At 45.1% G+C, this 22,518-nt stretch overlaps 1 protein-coding gene across 3 annotated transcripts in view; it reads right to left on the minus strand.

The window, feature by feature from the left end:
- Window positions 1-3: 3 nt before the first annotated feature.
- CORO1C (coronin 1C) overlaps window positions 4-22,518 on the minus strand; it is a 77,091-nt gene continuing 54,576 nt past the window's right edge. For all 3 annotated transcript variants that reach the window (XM_045458253.1, XM_045458252.1, XM_045458251.1), the window contains 8 exons: window positions 14,002-14,131; window positions 10,849-11,030; window positions 9,562-9,681; window positions 8,410-8,514; window positions 6,311-6,456; window positions 4,009-4,066; window positions 3,661-3,906; window positions 4-2,483 (listed from right to left, as the gene is read on the minus strand). In XM_045458253.1, coding sequence (XP_045314209.1) covers window positions 2,364-2,483; window positions 3,661-3,906; window positions 4,009-4,066; window positions 6,311-6,456; window positions 8,410-8,514; window positions 9,562-9,681; window positions 10,849-11,030; window positions 14,002-14,131 — 1,107 coding nt within the window. In that variant the 3' untranslated portion in view covers window positions 4-2,363. The remainder of the gene's footprint in view (window positions 2,484-3,660; window positions 3,907-4,008; window positions 4,067-6,310; window positions 6,457-8,409; window positions 8,515-9,561; window positions 9,682-10,848; window positions 11,031-14,001; window positions 14,132-22,518) is intronic.

The following is a 22,518-nucleotide window of genomic DNA, read 5'->3' on the forward strand; positions in this document are numbered from 1 at the left end:
CCGTTTTGTAATCAATGACTTTTTTATCTTTGAAAATGGAAGCAAGTGTTTTGACAGAATACTATGGCCGCTCTATAAGAGCCGATCTAGGAGCAATTCACTGGTTTTCCTCTGGGATAGCACGGCTTTGAAAAGAAGAAGGAAAAAAAAAAAAAAAGACAAAACAGGAAAAATAATCCACAAAGCTTCAGGCGCCGACTCTGAGCCTGGCTGGGCATTCGTTCATTAAATAAGTCATAAGCTAAAATCACTAAAATCAGGGTAATTTCTCCTTGCCCTCTGTCTTCTCTTTGAACCACGTTCCCTATGGTGTTCCACCACTATCAACAATTTTGTTTACTTAATTTGTCAGAACCTTAAAACACTTCTCAATTTAAAAAATGAAGGTCCTCAGCAGATTACGTCGATAAAGAAACGTACAGGTTTGAATAGAAGTCACTGTAATTATTGTTTTCTTTACATCTCATTATCCACTCCAATATTAAACACACACACATACACACACAAAACCACACCAAACATTCAGATGCCCTGAAACTGTGGAGACAGTGATCCCAATTCTGGGTAAAAACACAGTACCTTTCCTACGCAGACATTAGCCCCAACTCGACTGCGCGTTCCAACCCAGTGTCGCCACACTCCGCCTCCATCCTGGCTCCCTGTTACAGATGCTCCCAGCCAGTTCGTCCCCACACCGGCGGGAACATGCGCAAGAGCCCCCGGGCGGTCCCAATGGCACTCCACGTTTCATGTTCGACCACAGACACTCAGTCTTTCCCAGAGATTCTTTAAATCTTGTTCCTCAAGCATGCAAAATGAGAACATGGAAATGGAGAAGTTCTAGCTAACCTAGGAATGGAACAGGTATTCAGAGCTCAGTCGCTGGCCCCTGAATCCGGGGGAACCTCTGTGCTTTGACACAGCCTCTGTGTGAGCTGGAGGGGCAGAGCAGGCTGGTTTGTGTGGAGGGTGCAAAGGGACAAGTTCGTACACATTAAAGCTACAGCAGAGGCCCGTGCTCCTCGTCTTGCTTCATTCTAGACTGTTCTCGGTCTCAATAGTCAATAGCACCCTCTGGCCTTCATCTCAGCTGACTGTGGAGAGGGCCGAGGCAGGAAAAACAGAAGGACTGTCTGGGGGGGCCCTGAGAGAGGTGGCTGCATCTGTGATACAGAGGGGAGGGCAGGGGCTCTGGGGTGCAGAGAGAGCCATTTCTGCCTCCAGCATAGCACAGGGTCGGCATGCGATGTGCTGGGAGAGCAGAGGGTCCCGTGGGGGCACACTCCCCCCTGCAGGTTCGCTCGGCCTACAGTCCCCTACTGCACTCAGGAGCAAGACAGGCTGCTGAAATGGGCAAGAAGGAACACTCCACAGTGGCTCCTGTGGCCTCCTGTCCCGGGCACCCTTGTCAAGTATTGACCGAAACCTGAACTATGACGTTTAAAGTGATCAATGCAATAGATTCTACGTGTATAACAAAACTGCGGAAACACACGCTAGTTTAGGTTAGATTATAATCATCTGAAGCACAGGATAACCAAGAAGTGAAATTCCATTCTGGTACAACCACCCAGTTTCTAGAAAAGAGAAAGGAAAGAAAAGAGACGATAACAATAGGAGCTTTTTTGATCAGAAGACTCCGTGAAAGGAGAGGGGTGGTGACGTGAACCCACATGATTTTTCAAGTCTTCCTTCTGTACAGTCATGAGGATGACCGGGTTTTGTGCTGCAAACGAGCCAGCACCATGAGGCTACTGCTCTGATTGTTCTCGGATGAACGTGTATACAAAATAATATCTTATCTTCATTTAGTTTATAAACATACACAGTGCTGTCCCTTTCAAATTAAGGAGGAAAAAAAAAAAAACACACACAAATACTGCAAAGTAGCAAAATACGAGGGCGGCGGGCGGGGGAGCTACTTTTGGTTTTGGCAACGTTAAAAAAAAAAAAAAGAAATATAAAAAGCAATGTGGCATTGGTCCCTGTTTATAAAAAAAAAAGAAAAAAGGTACTTGGGCACAACACTGAATCAGAATTGGTCAGTTTTCTAAAATTCAGAATATCTGGGATTTTAAAAGTAGCACTTTTGTCTTTTAAAAGTTCGACAAGTCACGTAACACTTAAAACATCAAAAAAGCTTTCTGATAAAAAGCTCAGCTTTTAAATCACATTTTGTTTCTGCAAATTTGGGAGACGAATTGAGTTCTGACTGGAATGCGGCCCATGGCTGATTGACACGGGCCGCTGACACGGAAGGTCCCCAAATGGCAGTGCCTCCCTTCCGCCCTCCCTGGGACCACGCCCACAACCGGCTACCGCGAAGAGTTCCTGCTCCCATTTTGGGGGTGGGGGGTGGACCTTCAGGCGGCGATCTTCGCCATCTGCTGTTCTAACTTGGAAATGCGCTCGTCTTGATTGCAGATTGTATCTTTTATAGATTTGATCTCTTTTAAAATCTCATCCAGCTTGGCTTCATTTTGCTAAGAAAACCAAAAGGGGGGAGAGGGTAAGAGGCCGACTAAAATGCACTCAACGAAGTTCACCACAGTTGAGAATGTATAGGTTGCGCAGTCTCATTTTCCACTTTGGATGTGGCCAGGCACCGCCACCAAGTTGGGCCATAGGAGAGTCCCGGCTGCTGGTCAGCCCACCTGCCGCCCCACAGCAGAGCCACAGCCCTGCAGCGCTGCTCCTCATGCCCGTGCACTTACCTGGACTCAGTCTCAGGACAGAAACCGTGGGAAGGGACCGGTCCCTTCACGGCTGTGCCACAGCCTGGCCACCCGGTGCAATACCATCAGGAGTAATGTCTACGTGACCTTCTGGAGGCTGCCGAGCCCCTGCCATCACCCGGGGAGGGCCCTTCTTAGGAGCTAAAGCCCTTGCCCTGCTTGCTAACTCTTCTAAAGAGGCCTCGGCCTCTCCCACGTGGAACGGATCCTGTTGGAAACCCTGCAGTCCACGGCATCTGACGTGGCTTCCCTAGTTATGGCCGAAGTGCCAGCTCCTCCGGGCGCTTGGCCTCTTCGTTCCACTTACCTTCTCACTGACAGTTCACCGACCTCCCTCTGGCCCCTGGGATCCTGTTCCACGCCCGCCAAGTCCCCTTGCCGCCTCCTCCCTGGCTAGACCCTGCTCTCCTAGCAGCAGCATCCCCAGTGGCCGTGCGGGCCCCCAATGTCAGGCTTCGGCTCCCACCGCTCCGCTCAGATGGTTCTTGCCAAGAGGTCCAAGATCATCTTCGCTAAGTTGCACTCGTCGCCACACGCCTGTGTCTCTGGAACACTCAGCGACATCTGGACCCTCGCACCACTCTCTTCGCCTCCCGGGACCCCCTCTTCTCGGCATCTGTGGCCCCACGCTCTCTTGCTTCACTTCCACCCCAATCAAAGATGGACGTGAACGGTCTGGGGAGACACACTTAAGAAAACACCCAAGCAGCTCCTGTGCACTCTCTTAAAAATGGTCGTAGACTGACTTCTCTCCTGGTCATTACAAAAAAACGAAAACAAAAACCCCAAAGACAGCTAATGGAGCCAAACTCAAAAATGTTATGTGGCCAAGGAGGTTCTTAGAAACAGTCATGTTTTCATTCACTGAAAGAAAGCCCTGAGCCAGCCAAGCGCACCGCACCCCTCCACCTCAGGGGGTCCTTACCACACTGGCTGTGTCCGGGGTTTTCTTGGGGATGTTGATCAGGTCACACTTCTTATTTGCAGTGGGCTTGCTATCCAGAATGTTCTTCTTGACCACTTTGAGATCCCGGTTTTTGCCAGGAATGTATCCATGCTTTAAGGAGATGAGGACTGGATCTGCATTCTTCCCCTCAAACCACTCCTCTGCCTCCAGCGCCGCTTCGGGCCCTGCTGTGTCAGGATACAGGTCATCCTGGAAAAGGTCCGACTACAAGAGACAGTTTGGGAAAACCCTCAGTTAAAGAAGAAGAAAGACCTGACATGTGAAAGTCTTTGAAACACAAATTTGCCTAAGAAACTGGGCACTTACTTTCCTTGGAACAGTCATGATAATGGGCTCACACTTTCTCTCATGAAGTTTGAAGAATCTTCAAGGGGGAAATAAAGGGAAAGTTGTATTAAGTGAAATAAGAGGCCAAGTCACAGGCTTCATAACAATTACTCTCCTGTATGGGATACGACATGCTCTGCCTATCACCGCGGCCGATCCACCCTGGGGAGGAGGTACAATCTGTGTTCCCATTTTCCAGATGAGAAAACAGAAGCCAAGAGGAGCTATGCTAGGAAATGGTGGACTAGAAACAGGAACCAGGAGTTGAGGTCTATGCTGCTGGGGCAGTCAAACCCCCATCCTCAGGGCTGAGCAGCCGTGGTGGAAACGCCACCACCGCCGATGATTCACTTCTGGAACAGTGACCAAGTCAACAGACAGGAGAGAACAAACACCTGACATGGGATTAGCATCCACGATTTGGATGCCAGGTCTTCTGCCAACTAGAAGTGGCTGAACATTTGTTGGCATAAATAGGATTTTTAAAAAGGAAAAGAAGATAGGCGCCTGGGTGGCTCAGTTGGTTGAGCGTATGACTTTGGCTCAGGTCATGATCTCGCAGTTCATAAGTTCAAGCCCCGCGTCAGGCTCTGTGCTGACAGCTTGGAGCCTGGAGCCTGCTTCGGATTCTGTCTCCCCCTGTCTCTATCCCTCCCCCACTCATGTTCTGTCTCTCTCTGTCTCTCAAAGATGAATAAACGTTAAAAATAAAATTAAAAAAAAAAAAGGAAAAGAAGATAATCCTAGGATTACAATTTTGGCATCTATGCAAACCGCATCATATTTGACACTCAAGAAAAATTTGAAATTATCCAAAATGTGGAAGGACTAGGAGCATAAAGCACGAAACCTCTGCAGTCAGCAGAGTGGTAAAAAACAAAAACAAAAACAAAAACAAAAACAAAAACAAAAACAAAAACAAAAACAAAAACAAAAACCAACCAAACTGGCCTGGGTTTGACGTCCAGCTCAAGTACTCAATGTATTAATGAATGCTCAGTAAACATTTAATAAGTAGGAGGTATCCTGAATGATTATGCTTACAGGTTTTTGACTTTTAGATGACAGTAAAATAAATGCTTTCCCAAGTACCAGAAGCACTCTCAAGTTTGGATTCAATCTATTTTGAACCACATTTTGATGAGTTTGGTTTAAACTATAATTTTGAATTATCTTTCTTTCACTACTCCAGCTATAAAAAATTAAGTATATTTAAAAATGAAACTTATAGTAATTAACTTAAAAGATGTGCTCATTATTTAACTGTATGACCAAAACAACAGAGGTAGGCAGATGTCCATAGAAATGTAGTGTTGTACAAACGTGCGGTACGGTCACCGGCCCAATAGCGTGGCGCTGGTCATCCTGTTGCTCAAAACGGCCAGTTATTCATGGGGCACCCGGGTGGCTCAGTCGGTTGAGCGCCCGACTCGGTTTCGGCTCGGGGCATGACCTCACGGTTTGTGGGTTTGAGCCCCGCGTCAGGTTCTGTGCTGACAGCACAGAGCCTGCTGGGGATTCTCTGTCTCCCTCTCTCTCTGCCCCTCCCCTGCTCCCGTGCATTGGCTTTCTATCTCCCCCTACCCCTCTCTATCCAAAATAAATAAATAAAGCTTAAGAAAAAAGTTTTTAAATGGCCAGTCATTCGTGAGTCTCACAGAGTATCTCCTGTTGACTAGGAGGAGAAAAAAGCTTACCCTTTGGGAAGACCACTGGCATTATGCAATACAAAATTTTTAAAAAATCCCTAGTAGTATGGACAGGCAGGAATTCTATAACATAGTTGCATTTCCTAAATCAAGCTAACCCAACACCCAGCTACTGGTCTCTGCCTTCTCTAATCTAGGGTCTGTGAGGGCCACGATCCAGTTTGGAACATGTTTGTCCCCACAGCGGGCAGGAAAACCATCTGTTCGGTCCATCTCAGGGGCAGGCTCGCCCCCGCTCGCCTCCCAGCGGACACTGGCCACAGCCTCGGCCTGAAGACAAGAGATGGAGGCTTCGCGAGGTCAGTACGTGTGCAGTGCGCCTTGGCTGAGCCACATCACTGGTGCTTCGGGCCACGCAGTCTGAAGCACGGTTCCATGACACGATTTTGCAAGTTCTTTCCTGCTCTAAAACTCTGTGTTCCTCAGTGTGGACAGGAAATAAGAAACCAATTCCGCAGTGCAATGGAGGGGAGACAAGACTGCGGCCCTAGGGCATTACCGGCAGCTGTATCGCTCTGGTGTAACACGCGGGGCACAAACAACCTGCGTATCTTCCGGTACCGGCTCTTTACCTGGCGATCTCACATTTGTTAACGTCAAGTCCCCTCTTGGGCATGTAGCCCATCCCTCTCTGAGGCTCCTTGCTGCTGAATGTGTTGAGGTAGTGGACATACGGGGATTCATCTGTGATCTCAAAATAGCGGATACTGCTGTCACCCTACAAGAAATCAGAGAAAACTTCGCATTGAACGTTACCTGAAGCAGCTGGATGAGGCGGTGTCTCTCTCCCCTGTCAACCCAGCACTGACTGGGACTTGGCCTCAGTGGCCAACCTTCGCTTCCTCTCCAGAGGGAGAGGATCTGATGGTTGCCCTTCCTGGCAAAGCCCTCACTCATCAAATGCTAGCATGTCTTTTAAATGGTCTCCTCCGCCTCCTACTGGAGGCTCTCCACTGAGCCCGGACGCCAAGTCAGAGTCAGGGCAAAAATGTTAACGCCTCCAGCCCAGCAACTGCATCGCAATTCAACTTCAAAAGACAGACAAAGTCTAGGAGGACCATGGAGAGGGCAAAGACTGGCACAGAACGGTGTCCTTTGCAGACCTGAGGGCGCCAACCCCAGACAATCAAGCAATAATAAAAAGTAAGATTTGTAGAAGAATGAAATATTAAGAACAAAGAGTCTTTAATCATCCTTAATTAATAATTAATTCACAATTCATAATAATTCTTCATTCATAATGAAGAAACTCACTAAAACATGAGTATTCCTTAACTTCAGAAGACAGCGCTGTCTTGTTGCAATGTACCAAATTCTAGGATAATTTTTCTTAGAAAGGTCAGATAGTTTTGGAGGTCGGAAGCGTACGCGAGTGTCTCTAAGCAGAACTAGCTGTCCCACAGTTATGCCACTTTGAGCGGCAAAGGCAATGCTGCCTGCTGGAGGGGAAATGTGTGTGTATATGCGATCGTGCCCTTCCAAGTGTCTCAGTTCTCATGATTTCCACTTGTTTCGATAACATAAATATCTAAAGTGATGGTAAACAAGCTAAACACAGACTGTTTCCTGTGTACTGAAAATAACTTTCCACCTAGTGTTGCTAACATCTGGGTAATCGCTCCCGTTACTGGTTTTGATGCAGTCTATGGCAGCTGTGAACATCTGAAAATGACTCTCAAGGAAACAGACAAGATCCCGGGTTCGAAGCAGCTGATGGCAGGACAATGTGAAGCAGAGCTCAGCCAACTATCAGAACCGAAACATGTCTGGCTTTACTCAGCAAGGGGCTATCTACGCAGGTTTGGGGGAAATACAGCAACAGCTTCAATTTTATTAATTCATTTATTTCAGCTACAGAAAGTCTAAGAAAAATTGAATCTACAAAAGACTAAGGAACATTAAGGTTACTGCCCACTAAAAATAAAAATAAAAATAAAAATAAATAATAATAAAGCTAGCAAACACTGTAGTTAGGTGGAGATAAGGCAGGAGGTACGCTTTTTGATTTCAGTGTGGGGTCTTCCTATAAGAACTGTCACCTCCTGACACTTCAGTCAGGCCACATACTTTCAAGCCCAGGGCCCTAATGCTGAACTCCAGGAACAAGAACCCCCTGGAGAGTCTCTGAGGCCTTTAAAAGCTCCTATCCAAAAAGCGCTATTCTCTTTACAGGTCCATGGCACGTGGTAATAAACACCTAATGCCACTCTAGGGCTACCCAATGGATTTCAGCATCAGATGCGGCAAACTGGCTACTTGTTCCTGATACCATTAGAGAGGATCTAAAATCCTCAACCACACAGCACCAGAGGTGAAGAGACACCGGGGTGTCCTCTTTCTCTCACTAGAGTGCCCAAGTGAAGACATTCCTGCCAGTGTTCACCCCAACACCCGAGCCCCATCCCTGCTGTCCTCAGGGATGCGTACTCAGGAGTCCTAAACATGGTGTGCTATCACCACACAAATGACAGGCTCAAAGGGTCTAGGCTCAAGACCTAAAACACACCAAAACACACATCCGTCCTTATTTTAGTTTAAGACACATACACAAATCATCTAAATTAGACTATTAATATGATACAATGCATTGCCCAGCAACTAAATCTCTGAAGGATAAACTTCTCCTCTTACAAGATTAAACTGAATATAAAACATTAAAATGACTGTTTACCTTTCCACATAAGTAAATGATACTGGTGTCGGGGTCATAGAAGGGCAGCAACACCCCATTGCTAGTGTCCATTTCATGAAGAGCGATTGGTTCCTGCATATTTTTCTGGGAAGAAAATACAAATATCTGTATCTATCTATATACTTGTATTTCACCCATATTTTTACAAGATGAATCATTATTTTATTAAGTGAGCCATTTCCTAGAATAATGCAAGTCTGAACGATGCACATATATAATATTCATACATGTAAATACCAAAGGGATACTAAACGGTATCCAACCCACTGAAAATTGTGCCCATTTGACAACCTAATCAACGCACACATCTGTGATTCCATGACAAAGAGGAGACAGTTCTCTTTTGTGACTATTTTCTGTTTTAAAAGAAATTTTTCTGGGGCACATGGGTGGCTCAGTAGGTTGAGCGTCCAACTTCGGCTCAGGTCATGATCTTGTGGTTTGTGGGTTCAAGCCCCGCATCGGGCTCTGTGCTGACAGCTCAGAGCTTGGAGGCCTGCTTCGGATTCTGTCTGTCTGTCTCTCTCTCTCTCTGCCCCTCCCCCACTCACACTTTCTCTCAAAAATAAACATGAAAAATGTTTTAACATTTTTTTTCCTAACATAAATACGTGCTCTTTAGTTAAAGTTACAGAAACACTGTAATAATCATCCCATATTCCACAATCCCACAATCCAGTGGGTGGCAGAAACAATTGCCATTTTGGTCTGCTTCCTTACACACACACACGCGCGCGCGCACTGAGATTGTACCATATATACAGTTTATTTTTCACTTATGCTATTAATGTTTTCCTAAGCATGACTGTTCTGATTTCAACATTCGGTCATATTCTTTATAAAATAAAGCTCAGAACTTGGTTCCCAAGTCCAAAACACCGTTTCTTCGTGCATTCTTTGTAAAAAATACAGCCAACACAGACTACTTTGGAGCGTCAAGAATGCATTTTAGTAATACGTTTAGCAATAAGTCTCTAGTGAGGATGAGCACGTCACATCCAATTTAAGACAGACAAGAGTTCAGAAAACTACACTAAGAATCCTATAATCTACTTACCCCCCTCCAAAGACCTGCTCAGAAAGAGAAAGCTCAGTGTAATAAGCCAGTGGGAAGGCTGGGAAGGGGCATACCGGATTCCAGAGAGCCAGCTGCCGCTCACTCATGCGGCTGAAACCAGTGGTGAAGACATTCCCGTCAGCCAGAAAGATGGCTCTCATGGGTCTTGCTCCTTCGTGTGCTTTCTCCTTCTCCTGGGAGGCAAAGAGCAAGAGGCACATTATATTCAAACTGCGAGAAAGAAAGGTGGAGTGGGGGCTTATACACGGAATCCAACCCATGCCTCCATGCCATTCATCCTGATTGCCAGGTGTGTGTGTGTGTGTGAGAGAGAGAGAGAGAGAGAGAGAGAGAGAGAGAGAGAATTAACCACTGCTCCTCCCAAAATGAGGAAACAAAGAAACACTATGTAAGTTGGCCAAGGTCCCTCAGCTAGTGAGCAAGCAGACTGCCAGGAGTTGACTCAAAAGCCTCACTCTTTCCACCATGCCCTGCTGTCAACCCAAGTCCATGCTGCAAAAATAAAACACATGAAAGGACTCTACCAGATGTCTGTTTCTCCAGGGGATAACCTGAAGATTGGATATACCCTATGGTTTCCACCAATTTCGCAGGACACAGCGAAGTCTAGTTCAGTGAACCCCTTCCTTTATTCATTTGTTCCTTGAGAGTGCACTAGTAGTGAGCCCTGAAAGGTTCTACTGGAGAAAGCACTTTGCACAGGGCCAGGCAAGTCCCCAGTGCTCGACAAGTACGAGCTGTGGCTGTCACCCAACTTAAGAAGTAATACTGCCAAAGGACCAGCACATCCCAGAGAAGGGGAGACGCAGGACATTCTGGGGTCCAGCACCTACAGCTTCAACCCCAGCTCAAGTCCCAAAGTTTTCTGTCATGACAGGTGACTTGTTGAGGCCTAGTCTGGGTGGAAGAAACTAAGACACCGAGCTGATAAGATACCCGTGGCATCTCTGTAACATGGTCTGACAATGGTTGCAGGAAGGGGCGGGGATCAATGAAGCAATCAATACTCAGTGCTAAGCCAGAAACGCAGTGAACTATCTGGGTTAGCTGATCTAGACTGGTAAATTCTTAAGGATTCTAGTGAACCGATAAAAACTTTGTTTCTTTGTGGAAAATGGTCACCAAGGGAGAGGTACGGCTTGTGTAAATTGTGGGATACACAACTCTGAAGTGTGACTGGGAGGAAGAAGCCTGTACAAGCCTGTGCGGATTCACGGTCCGGCGTCTGCAGTTAGGCTCCATGGAGCGGGCGCGAGGCCTCTGCCGCCTGCCTTAACAAGCAAAGCTCGCCCTCGCCCAAGTGGGACAAACACGGGCGGCTCTGCCCTTCGCATACTCACAGCAACAATCTCTTGCTTCCTAGGATCGATCACTCTCACTTTCTTGTCTTTGGAAGCTGTGCAGATCAGACTGCCGTTCCGGTTCCAGCTTACATTGTAAATCATGTCCGAGTGCATATCGTCCAGGTTTATGAGGGCTTCCCCCGTCCCCACATTCCAGATGATGATGGCATTGTCACAGCCTGAAAGCAAACAAAACCATGCTCCTCAGAGATGAGAAACACCCATACAGCAGCGCGCTTGTGAAAACTAGGAATACAGCAGGGAGACACAGACACAGGAAGATGCTGATCACGGGGAGGCCCTACTTTATTTTACTTTTATTTTTTTTAATGTTTATTTTTGAGTGAGTGAGAGAGAGAGAGAGAGAGAGCACGCGCCAGAGAGTGGTGGGGAGTGGGGGCAGAGAGAGAAGGAGACACAGAATCTGAAGGAGGCTCCAGGCTCTGAGCTGTCAGCACAGAGCCCGATGCGGGGCCTGAACTCACAGACCTCAAGATCATGACCTGAGCCAAAGTCAGATGCTCAACCGACTGAGCTGCCCAGGCGCCCCGGGAGGCCCTACTTTATTGGCCGCTAATTAAAAACCAAAGTGACAAAGAAAAAACACATGAATATAAAAGAAATGTATTAAAGGAAAAACATGGTTTGCTCCATTTGGTTTCATATGAAACACACAAAAAGTAACAACCAAACAAAGAACTCTAAGAAAACAGAATCCTATGTTTTTTAAGAGCTAATGGGCTGATGGACCCCGAGTGATCATGTGTTTCCTTTTCTAGTAAAACCAACATCAGAATGAATACGACTTATTTCTTTTCCGGAGGAAATAAAAATGAGAGTTTAAATGACCGTCTAGAGCACTCAACAAAAATGTGACACAGCACGTTATTCAAATCAACGATGCTGTAAAACATGGCCTCACATTGAAGGATGACCTAACCATGTGCTCACAACATATCTTTATCTTTAAAAGGGGAGAAAAATAGGTCAAGGCTGGGCTGATCTGAGAAGCCCAAACTATAATCAAGTAGGCATGTGGATTTGGAAGCTGATCCCCAAAGAGGCCACAATGCTGGCTCAGCCACACCCCTCTGTTCATCAATTCCACATTCCTTCAAGCATCTGCCCCAAGGACCCTGTAATAAGTGGCACCATTTGTTGCTTCCAGGACATTAGTTAAGGATGAAGTAAATAAGGGATGGATATCCTGAAGATAAATTCTTGCCAATAAGCCAATTTTACAAGCACTTCAGAAAAATCAGCCACTGATATCCAGGCACCCAAGCTGTCTAAGGGCCAGAAGTAGAAGACTGGAAACAAACTTGTACGACAGTTAAGCTGGAGCTAAACCCTAGGATGAGACTTGACTCTCCTCTGCCTTGCACACCACAGGCAAACAGGTAACTTCAGCCACCATGGATAGATCACGTAGTCTTAAAATATGCACAACACAGCAATTAGCCATTCTCCTCTGCTTGTAAAAGGCAGAATGGGGAGAGTCTGCTGACAGTACCCTATATTTGACCTCAATGAGAAGGGCAGCAGGAAATTTTCCATGATTGACTTCCATCTTTACAACTGTTTTCTCTCCTTATTGGACTGAGTTGAATATGAGGAGAGTTCCCAGGTATAGTCACTTGTGACTTAAAAAAGGAGAGAATTCTAAGTAGCATCTGTTTTGAAAAGAAGTCCTTGGTTTCAACAGGTACATGTGGTATTAAGTTTTTAAATTTATTACATTATAAACACCCTCTATTCCCAGTTAAAAACTCAACTGCCCCCTTCCTTTGTACTGGTGAGGGGAAAGATTTTAAAAATTCTACCATTCACATTAGTATTTCTTTTTTTGTAAGTCAATTTTATGAAAGTATGATTTATATACAATCCAACGCCCCCATTTTTAGTATACATGTGCTAAATTTTGACAAGTGTATACATTCATATGTGTGGCCATCATCACAATCAAAATATAGAATTTTTCCATCATCCCATGACGCTCCCTTGTGACCTTTGTATGGCTTCTATAAAAGACAAAATCTCAAACTGGAGACAAAGAGATTCCTGCAGGGTAAAACGTGGAAACTACTCAAGTGGCAAACCAAGAACGCTAGATCTTGGTTCGGGGGTTCACTGTAGTGCTGTCCAGCAGCGTAAGAACACAAGCCAAAACCTCCATGTCCAGAAATAGGGGACTGATTACATAAATGAAGATGTCTAGACAATGGACTATCACTGAGGTCGTTAAAAATATGATAAGAAAGGGGGAGCCTGGGTAGCTCAGTCAGCTGAGCGCTGGACTCTTGATTTTGGTTTGGGTCAGGATCTCACGGTTCGTGAGATCAAGCCCCACGTCCACTTCTGCGCCTGCTAGGGATTCTCTCTCTCTCTCTCTCCCTTTTCTGTCCCTCCCCCACTGATACTTGCCCTTTCTCAAAATAAATAAATAAACATTTAAAAAAACATATCACAGGAAGAACATTCAATGGCACATGGAGAGGACTACAGTGTACCACTAAGTGCAAAAAGCAAGTCACAAGTAAAGTGTCTGAACCTATCTTTGCGGGAGACAGCACTCAGGTATGTGCAAAAAAGTACCTTGTGGAGCGAAACATGGACATGGTAATGATGTTCCCTCTGGGCGGGTGGCAGGAGTACAACTGATTTTTATTTTCTCCTTTCGTTTCTGTATATTTTCTATAACATACATGTACTCCTTGTATAAGGAGAAAAATGAAAGTATCTTTTTAAAGGAAGGAGGATATTTGCCTCACAGGACCACCCCAAAGTTGGCAACAACATCAGAGCTGGCACCCAGGGCTCCCACCAGGGATCCTCCTGCTCTATCAAGAATAACTAAAACTGTGGTCCATGAAGGGCCCCAGCAGGAGCCGTGCATCTGCTGGATTTATAGGTAAGCACGTATCTGTTCATTTCTCTAAGCAAGAAGTCTTGAGTCAGACTGCCAATGCAGCCTTCACACACACACACACACACGCACGCACGCACGCACGCACACAGGTGTGCAGGCAGGCTAGAGAACCGCTGCATCTCAGCACCTCAGCATGGATTCCTAATGAGCTGCTTCAAAGCTGTGGAGCACACATCAAAACGCACTGGCTACTGCCCCCTCCCCCACTGCTCGGCTCCCACCTGCGCTAAGAAGGACGTTGCGGGCAGTCGGATGCCAGGCCACGATGCCAACTCTCTTCGAGTGGCCCTCTAAAATCACCACAGGTTCGGTCAGGGAAAGGGTGAGTCCATTTTCTGGGATCTGCCACACCTGTTGGGAAAGGAAGCGAGAGGATCCACGTGAGGTAGGACCTTTCACGATCACCCTCCCTTGACCATCCGGTCTGCAGACGTGCTCTGCATAAACAGAACACACACTGGTCTTTGGATGAAAGGCGGAATACTGCACGTCGACTCTATGCCGCTGTTTTTAAAATGGAGTGCGATATTAAAGATCAGAACATCCACCAGGCCTCCAAAATGCTGCGTCCCCACTTTTATTTAACAGTAGTTGACATTTTATTCTAAATTCTCTGTTAAATTCAAAACTCTCTGACTAGAAGCATATAGAAATACTTAAAAGAAAGAGGGAGAACGACCGAGGCCCCCATGAGAGGCAGCACTGGGGTGATGAGCCCTCGTGGAGCCCACGGGTTTTGAGGGGAGAGACGCCACCCACCAGAGCTCTTGGGATGGTGCAGTGTTTAAAACATCATGATTTCTCTAGTTTTACGTTTGGAAAATAAAAATACACGTAATAGTTCTGTAACATCTACTACAGAAAAACCTTACAAAGAAACAAAAGATAAATTTGGCCTCATGGAAATTTAAAGCTTTGTGTTTCAAAGGACATGGAAAGAAAAGCTATAAAGAACTCTTACAAATCAACAATAAAAGTAAAATAACCCAATTTTTAAAATGGGCAAAGAATCTGGACATTTCTTCAAGAAAGATATACAACTAGTTTTAAGGCACATGAAAACACGCTCAGTATTATTTAGTCATTAGGGAAACGCAAATCTAAACCACAATAAAGCATCAGTTCACGCCCACGGGCGGCTATAATCAAAAGGCAGATACTGAGTGCCGACGAGGATGTGGGACAGTCAGGGCCCCCACACACTGCTGGTGGGGATATAAAATGGTGCAGCTGCTTTGGAAACGAGTCTGACAGCTCTCAAGTGATTAAACACAAGAGTTTAGGGGCGCCTGGGTGGCGCAGTCGGTTGAGCGTCCGACTTCAGCCAGGTCACGATCTTGCGGTCCGTGAGTTCGAGCCCCGCGTCAGGCTCTGGGCTGATGGCTCAGAGCCTGGAGCCTGTTTCCGATTCTGTGTCTCCCTCTCTCTCTGCCCCTCCCCCGTTCATGCTCTGTCTCTCTCTGTCCCAAAAAAAAAAAAAAAAAAAAACGTTGAAAAAAAAGAGTTTATATGGCTTAGCAACATCACTCCTAAGGTAACCCAAGAGCAATGAAAATATATGTCTACACAAAAACTCATATGTGAATGTTCACAGCAACATTACTCATAAAGGCCAAAATGTGGAAACAGCCCAAATGCCCGGCAACTGAGAAATGGATAAACAAAATATGATAGATCTATATACAATGGAGTATTACTTGTCCACAAAAAGGAATTAAGTACTGATTCATGCTACAATATGGATGAAGCTCAAAAATATTACACAAAGTAAAAAAAAAAACTAGGTCCACATATCGTAGCATTCTGTGTATATGAAATGTCCGGGACAGAAAAATACACAGAGAAAGTTGATTAGTGGCTGCTTAGCGCCGGGGACTTCAGGACAGTGATAGTGAATGGGTACACGGTTTCCTTCTGGGGTGATGAAAAATGTTCGCAAATGGTCTCTGGGGATGGTTGTACATATCTGTGAATAAATCGAGACCACTGAATTGTACACTTTAGATGGGTGAACTGTATGTGAGCTGTAGCTCAACGAAGCAGTTTAAAAAATGCTTCTGACTGGTGAAGACACACAGGATATTCACCGTATCTTAAATGGGGATGTGCCTGCATGGTAGAGGGGGTCGGGGATGGGAAGAACATCAGACGGAAGGGACAATAAGACACTACGACAGAGGAAGACATGAGTTTTAAAAGATTAAGAGAAACCCTCTATGAAGGAAGAACCGAGTAACAACTAAGCCGAATAGCACCAAGAATCCTGTAGAAAACCAGACATTAAGTAATACTTAAGTTTGTGAAAAGGTTCAAGTTTAAAGTAATTATCTTTTTACATACAGAGAGTAAAACACATTAAATATGTTAATATATTTTAAATTGTCTGTATATTTAAAATATATTAAAATATTAAAATGTATTAAATAAGTATTAATGTATTCAAATAAGTAAATTCACCACCAAAAAAGATTTTAAGGAACTAGTTCACGAAAAATTTAGAACTTGCCAGTGAAAAGTCATGCTCAACAGTGGAACAAGTGAGAAACAGAATTTTCCTTTGTTGGGGATTTTTAAGGAGGAGACAAACAATGTCTGTTTTCAACTGCTTAGCGGAAGGCAAAGATCTGGATTAGATGGGTGTTTAAGGTTCAGCTCAGTTCTGCTGTCCCGCAAAAAATTAGAAGAAAAAGTTTGCCATCCTGAAGAACGGGAAAAAGGCATGAATGAAGTGATCGTTCATTCTTACGGCTAAATTCTGCCCAGGCTAACTACAACCCCTTACGCCAATCACGGCAAAATAAACCTGGCCTCTTGAGGGCCTGAGTTGAGGATGTCACCTAATTTCCCCTGAACCCTCACCATTCAGCGAATTGTCAACAGTGCAGTTGTGAACGAGCACAGAAAGCAGAAGGAAAACCTACCTTGCCCCTCTTCTCCACCAAACAGACCTGAGCCACGGCCCCCTCCCCCGGAGAATGTGGGTATCTGCTGAACACCCCAGCACGATAGGTTGCTTTCATCCCACACACATTACTTTATAATCAAAGCTTTATGATTGGTAAAACAGCTCCAAATTGAACTTAGCTATCTGAATGTAGAGCAGGTCTTGTGTTTTGTTGTTGTCGTTTTTTAACATAAGGAACAGAAAACAACTGCTGATTTGATCAAAGCATGAAGTCAGAGAAACAATTACGAAATGGGACTTCAGTGACTCAACAGGAAATGCATTCTCCAAGATGAATTCCAACCTGGGCTTAGAACTGGAAGAGTGGCAATACCACCTGCCATCTCCAGATGGCACCACAACCACGGGCTGCTGGTTTTCTTGCAAGGTCTGCGACACCTCTGTACCCCTCTCTGACCACAATTAAATAGTGTGTTCTCTAAATCCCGAATGGGGCAGGGAGTGACGGAAGGCTTTGTTTAGAGCCAGCATTTCCAATCTTAAACACGAAGGTGGAAGCGGGGCCCACGATGGGACTTTATCTTCTCCTGTCTCTAGCTTCTCCCTCGTTCAGGTTTTCCTTGGATGGCAAGGAAATTTTAATGATGGGGCAAAACACTTACATAATTTGTAAAATGAGGAAACTATTCCTTTTTTAATTTCACCTTTAGAAGATTCAATGGTTCCTAACCCACTTTACCACCTTGGTCGCTCATTCACACAACACAGCTCTTGAGTAGCCACGATAAGGCAGGCTCATTACCAGGCAAGGGGGGAAAAAGGGTGACCACGCACGGGCCCTGCTCTCAAGGGGTGTACAGTCTAACAGAAAGCAGAGACTTCTAGGAGACCAAAAATCAAACATAACTGGTGTGATGTGGGGGCTTGGAGCATGGGCTCCAGAGCCAATTAGACCCTGGTCCAAACCCTGCCTGGGCCACTTACACTGATGGTCCTGGGCAAACTTTCTAGGGCTGCTGTGAGGATGAAATGAGTTCATAAGCCCCGGAACAGTGCCTGGCATACAACCTGTGCCCCCCAAATGCAGAGACAGAACAATGCAATGCTTAAGAACGTGGGCCCCAGAACTAGAACAGATTGTTATGCCCGGTATCACCTGCATAACCTTGGAGACCTGCACCTACACTTGCTGGGCCTTAAGTTTTCCTCACCTCTAAAATGGGAATAACAATGAATCTGCTTTCATCAGGGCTGTCTGGAGGACAAATGTGGTGATATGAACCTAAAGTGTTTAGAGCGATGCCTGTCGTGAGGCAGGCTCTTCGCGAGTGTCAGCCGCTGCTGGCACTTGTCTTGTGCACCAGGAAACCGCACGGTGTATGGAAGCAACGCTACGCTGCCGTAAGCCAAGTGCTGAGCGAAAATGCAGGCGTCGTGAGGTCTTGCTCTCCCCGGCTGGTACGTTCAGGAAGGCCCTCTGAGGGAATGACCTCTCGTAGCGACCAGGACTCAGAGGAAAGAAGGGAGGGGTAACACAGGCATGAGGATTTACAGCGGGAGGAGACAGTGGCTGGAAAAGTCTATGCAACTAAAATGAGGAGACGACGGAACCCTTGCCTCCGCTGGTAAGTAAAGGTGGTGGCGTCGCGCACTGCGGGCTGCGGGAAAGAGCTGGAGACCCGTGAGCTTTTCTCCATCAAGCGAGCACGCCCCCCTGGCTGGTGCCCACTAGCCCTACTCATAGGCTGTCCTTACAGGGCTCTCTGCCCTTTTTAGGGTTGTCCACAGCTTCCAAGCAGTGGCCTTCCAGTCCGGACTGAAGAGGTCTCACCACCGGCAGGGCAGGGACAACAAAGCAGAAGGCCCGCTCAGTACATGTTTAGTCTTCTTCTGTGTGATGTGGGACGTGGGCTGGTGTGGAGAAAGGACCCCCGCCCGGCTCCTGTCACAGCTGGGACGCTAACTGGCTGTGTTAGCATTAAGAAGGGGTTTCACTTCTGGAAGCTTCAATTTCCTTGCTTGATACGGGGCCAGGATCCGCTTACAGGTGTTACTGGAAGCATCAAACGAGCTACACCACCTTGCATACCCAAAGCATTCCCCTAATGTGAAACAGCGCAAAAAGGGTGACCTTCGACAGACCAGTTACTGCCTGGACTGGTGTTTCCTAAGCTTTAAAATGGGACATACTCTTGCCTTACTGTGCTGTTATAATGATTAAATATAATCATTGCACATAAGGGCTTATGAAACAGGGCTGGACCAAAAAAATGCTTATTGTATGTACGTGGTTATTTTTCTTGCTGTTACTATGACCCCTGCATATATTTTCAGGGTGTGAACATCAGGATTTCCTTCAAGAACCTGGTCTTCAAATTAATTCAGCACTTTCTAATTTACATCCAAGGTATTATGTGCGAAAGCTCTAATACGTGCCTAGGCCAATTAGCACAAATGAGAACAGCTCTGATCTCTATGCAGGTCTATTAGCATCTGTTACCGTGGCTAAAGCTAGTACTCCAAAACCAATCAGCTTTTTCAAAAACACGTCAGTGAGCAGAGAGGAAAACAGGAGTCAACCACCCTCTCTCTGCTGTGCCCAGACTGAGCATTTCAGCACGGCAGGGACAAGCTATCTCTTTCCTCCACTTGATTTTTTTGCTTTGTTTTGTTTTTCAAATAATACTGTGTATTCCTGAGATTTTCTATTTGGACTGGACATTGCTATGGCAATGTTTCATTCTGGGGGGAAAAAAAAAAACATAATCAGTCCCAAGGGCTTCCACATGAAAAAGTGAATCAATCAGTAAAAACCCATTGTGGTTCTGGAAAAAAAAAAAACAAAAAACAACTTTTAAGTGCATGTTCAGGAACTACTATATCACTGGAATCCTTTTCAACATGTGGAATTCTGAAAATGGAAAAAGGACAGCTCAAGAGAACAGCTCCAATAAGAAAAAAGTGATGAATGGGGTGCCTGGCTGACTCAATCAGTGGAGCGTACGACTCGATCTCAGGGCTGTGGGCTCAAGCCCCACGTTGAGTGCAGAGATTATTTAAAATCTTAAAAAAGAAAAAGAAAAAGAAAAAGAAAAAAGTGATGAAAATGAAACGTGGGTTTCTCTCAAGGAGTAATTTTAAAGTGCAATTTGTTTGATGGTTTTGTTAAATCTCCAACAGTGCAAAATGTAAACGTTACGGGAAGTGTTTCCAGACACCTCTTCCCTATTTCAATCCCCCATTCTGAACTTGCTACTGGTCTAGGCACTAGGGCTACAGCCACAAAAAGGGCTATCCCCCCAAAAGGCTATATTTTTAAATGCGAAGGAAACCAATTCCAAAGAGAAAATGAAGAAAAGAGATGAGAGGAGACGGGAGGAGGCTCGCAGATTCTACAGCAGTTGCAGGATCCCCGACAGAGGCTGCCTATCCAATACCCACGGGGCAGCATGTAAGGAGTCAGGATGTGCCTCAGTGAACCATGACGTTAAGAACAACATTAGTTTTGGCAAAATCAAGAACTGAGAGCTGGGCTCTGATCTGCCCAGGTTACAATACCCACTAGCAAATGGCCCAGATGCCATCTGCCGAATGACCAAGGGGTCAGAAATCTTGAGGAATTCACTCTCATCACCAACTACAATATCGCTTCCACTTTTATTTCAAGGCAAAAACTGTATTAGGAAAATTTATAACAGAAGCAACAACGTATAAAACAGGGAGTTTATCTTTGCTGATTTCCACCCAAGTGTAAAATGGATTTGGGAGAAGGGAAAAATGTCCACTTAAACTTCATTTGGGATGGGCTAGACACAAATAAGACAAATACTCCGCAAGATCTTTCCCTCTCCCTGACTCTGGAAAAAACAATTATGCAACCCACTGTGTGAATCAGCCATTTTTTGCATTTGTGTTTGATTACTACCCTGCAGATAAGCAACAGCACTGAATCGAGATCATTCACTAAACTTAACTTGGCTGCTCTTTGTGCTATGGAAAGCAGTAATATTTTCTTAGAGCTAAACTCTTCCCAAGTAAAATACTTAGCAGCCAGAATCTTTAAAACTCTCCGTGAGAACACACTGTTGGAGAAAAGAACTCATGGTATGAAAAGTCTGGAAAACCTAGGAGCACAGTCTAATTTCTGGGAGGAGGATTTGTAGAATTCCTTTTTGCCGGTATAAAACACAGCTTCAAAAAGTAGTACAAGAAAGGTAAACTATGCCAATATAATTCGCTTTTGGGGCTGCTTAAAGAAGCCATCTGTAAAACATGAAGGAATGTGCCATCAGCCTGGCATTCCGTTTCCTAAACCTGCGATCAAAGGGACATCACTGTCATTGAATCAATGCTTTTGCCACATTAACAAATCAGTGCCTAACTGCTCAGTGGAATTAGACTATTAATACAAAAAGCGGGGGGGGGGGGGGGGGGGGGGAGGTTCTAAATATTTTTTAACGTTTATTTTTTGAGAGAGAGAGACAGAGTGTGATCAGGGGAGGGGCAGAGAGAAAGGGAGACACAGAATCCGAAACAGGCTCCAGGCTCTGAGCTGTCAGCACAGAGCCCGATGCAGGGCCCAAATCCACAAACTGTGACATCATGACCTGAGCTGAAGTCAGATGCTTAACCGACTGAGCCACCCAGAAGCCCCAATACAAAAAGCAGTTTTAAAAGTTAACCTAATTCTTTTATAGTTCATTTGACAAAGTGGTTCTACTATACTTTTTTTTTTTTTTTTACTGAATATTTACTAAAGATATTCTCATTGCCATGAATCTGCTATAGCTACACTGTAAAAAATAGTAACTCACTATGTATTCATAGCTTCCTTGTTGCTGTTGTAACTGTTGTTATTTTACGTGTAAGGCAACTGAGGCTGAGAGCATTTAAGTGGCCTATACACATGCTCCCAATTCTCCATCTTGAGCTTTTCTCAGTATTCTTCCCCTGCTATAATGAGGCTTTGTTACACTATCTACTATTTGTAGCTCTGGGTTACCACCAACAGCCTAGGCTTGGGAAACTAAAGAAAGCTTTTCTGTTTTTAAAAAAAAAAAAAAAAAAAAAAATGGTGTTGGAGTGCTTGGCTGGCTCAATCAGTAAGTATGTGACTCTTGATTTCAGGTTGTTGAGTCCGAGCTCCATGTTGGGCACAGAGATTGCTTAAAATATAAAGTAAACATAAAATTTAAAAATGGTTTTGTTTGAAACTGTCTGATCTATCATACAGTGTTCTTTTACCTTTAGGAGAGCAAAGTGGAAAATGAGGTATTAAGAGGTGGGGTAGGAGACAATCAACTATTTCTTCAAAATTTCATTTCAACTGCTAAGCTACAAAAGCTTCTTGTAATTGCCCCAATAATAAAAACAAATTATTTGGGGGACCTTAAACGATTAAAATATCAGTGCCATTCTTAAGAGCTTAAAAAAATAAACTAGGGGGAGGATTTACCTCAAAGCATGACTCAATTTACAAAATGTTTAGTCTGGCAATACCAATAAAAGGGCAACAAAGAAAATTCTGGAAGGATGGTGGTGTTAGTGGCAAGCACAGTTTTGGGATCTTCCCAAATCTCTCCATAAAAACACAGAGCAAGCAGATAACAAAACAAAAACCCAGAACTAGGTGATAATCCCCAAATGCAAGTGGGAGGAGGAAACCACCAATAACCACGTGACCTGTGTATTATCTATCGGTCTCTGTGTGGAAAAGTCACGGGGCAGCAATGGGGTGCTTCACAGACCTGACACCAGTAGGCCCCTATGACACTAGCAATGGAAACTGGGAAGGTTTTTGTCCTCTCCAATAGCAGGTGAGGATGGGGACCTG

Source organism: Leopardus geoffroyi, chromosome D3 (genome assembly GCF_018350155.1).
Source record: "Leopardus geoffroyi isolate Oge1 chromosome D3, O.geoffroyi_Oge1_pat1.0, whole genome shotgun sequence".
Classification (NCBI taxonomy): domain Eukaryota; kingdom Metazoa; phylum Chordata; class Mammalia; order Carnivora; family Felidae; genus Leopardus; species Leopardus geoffroyi.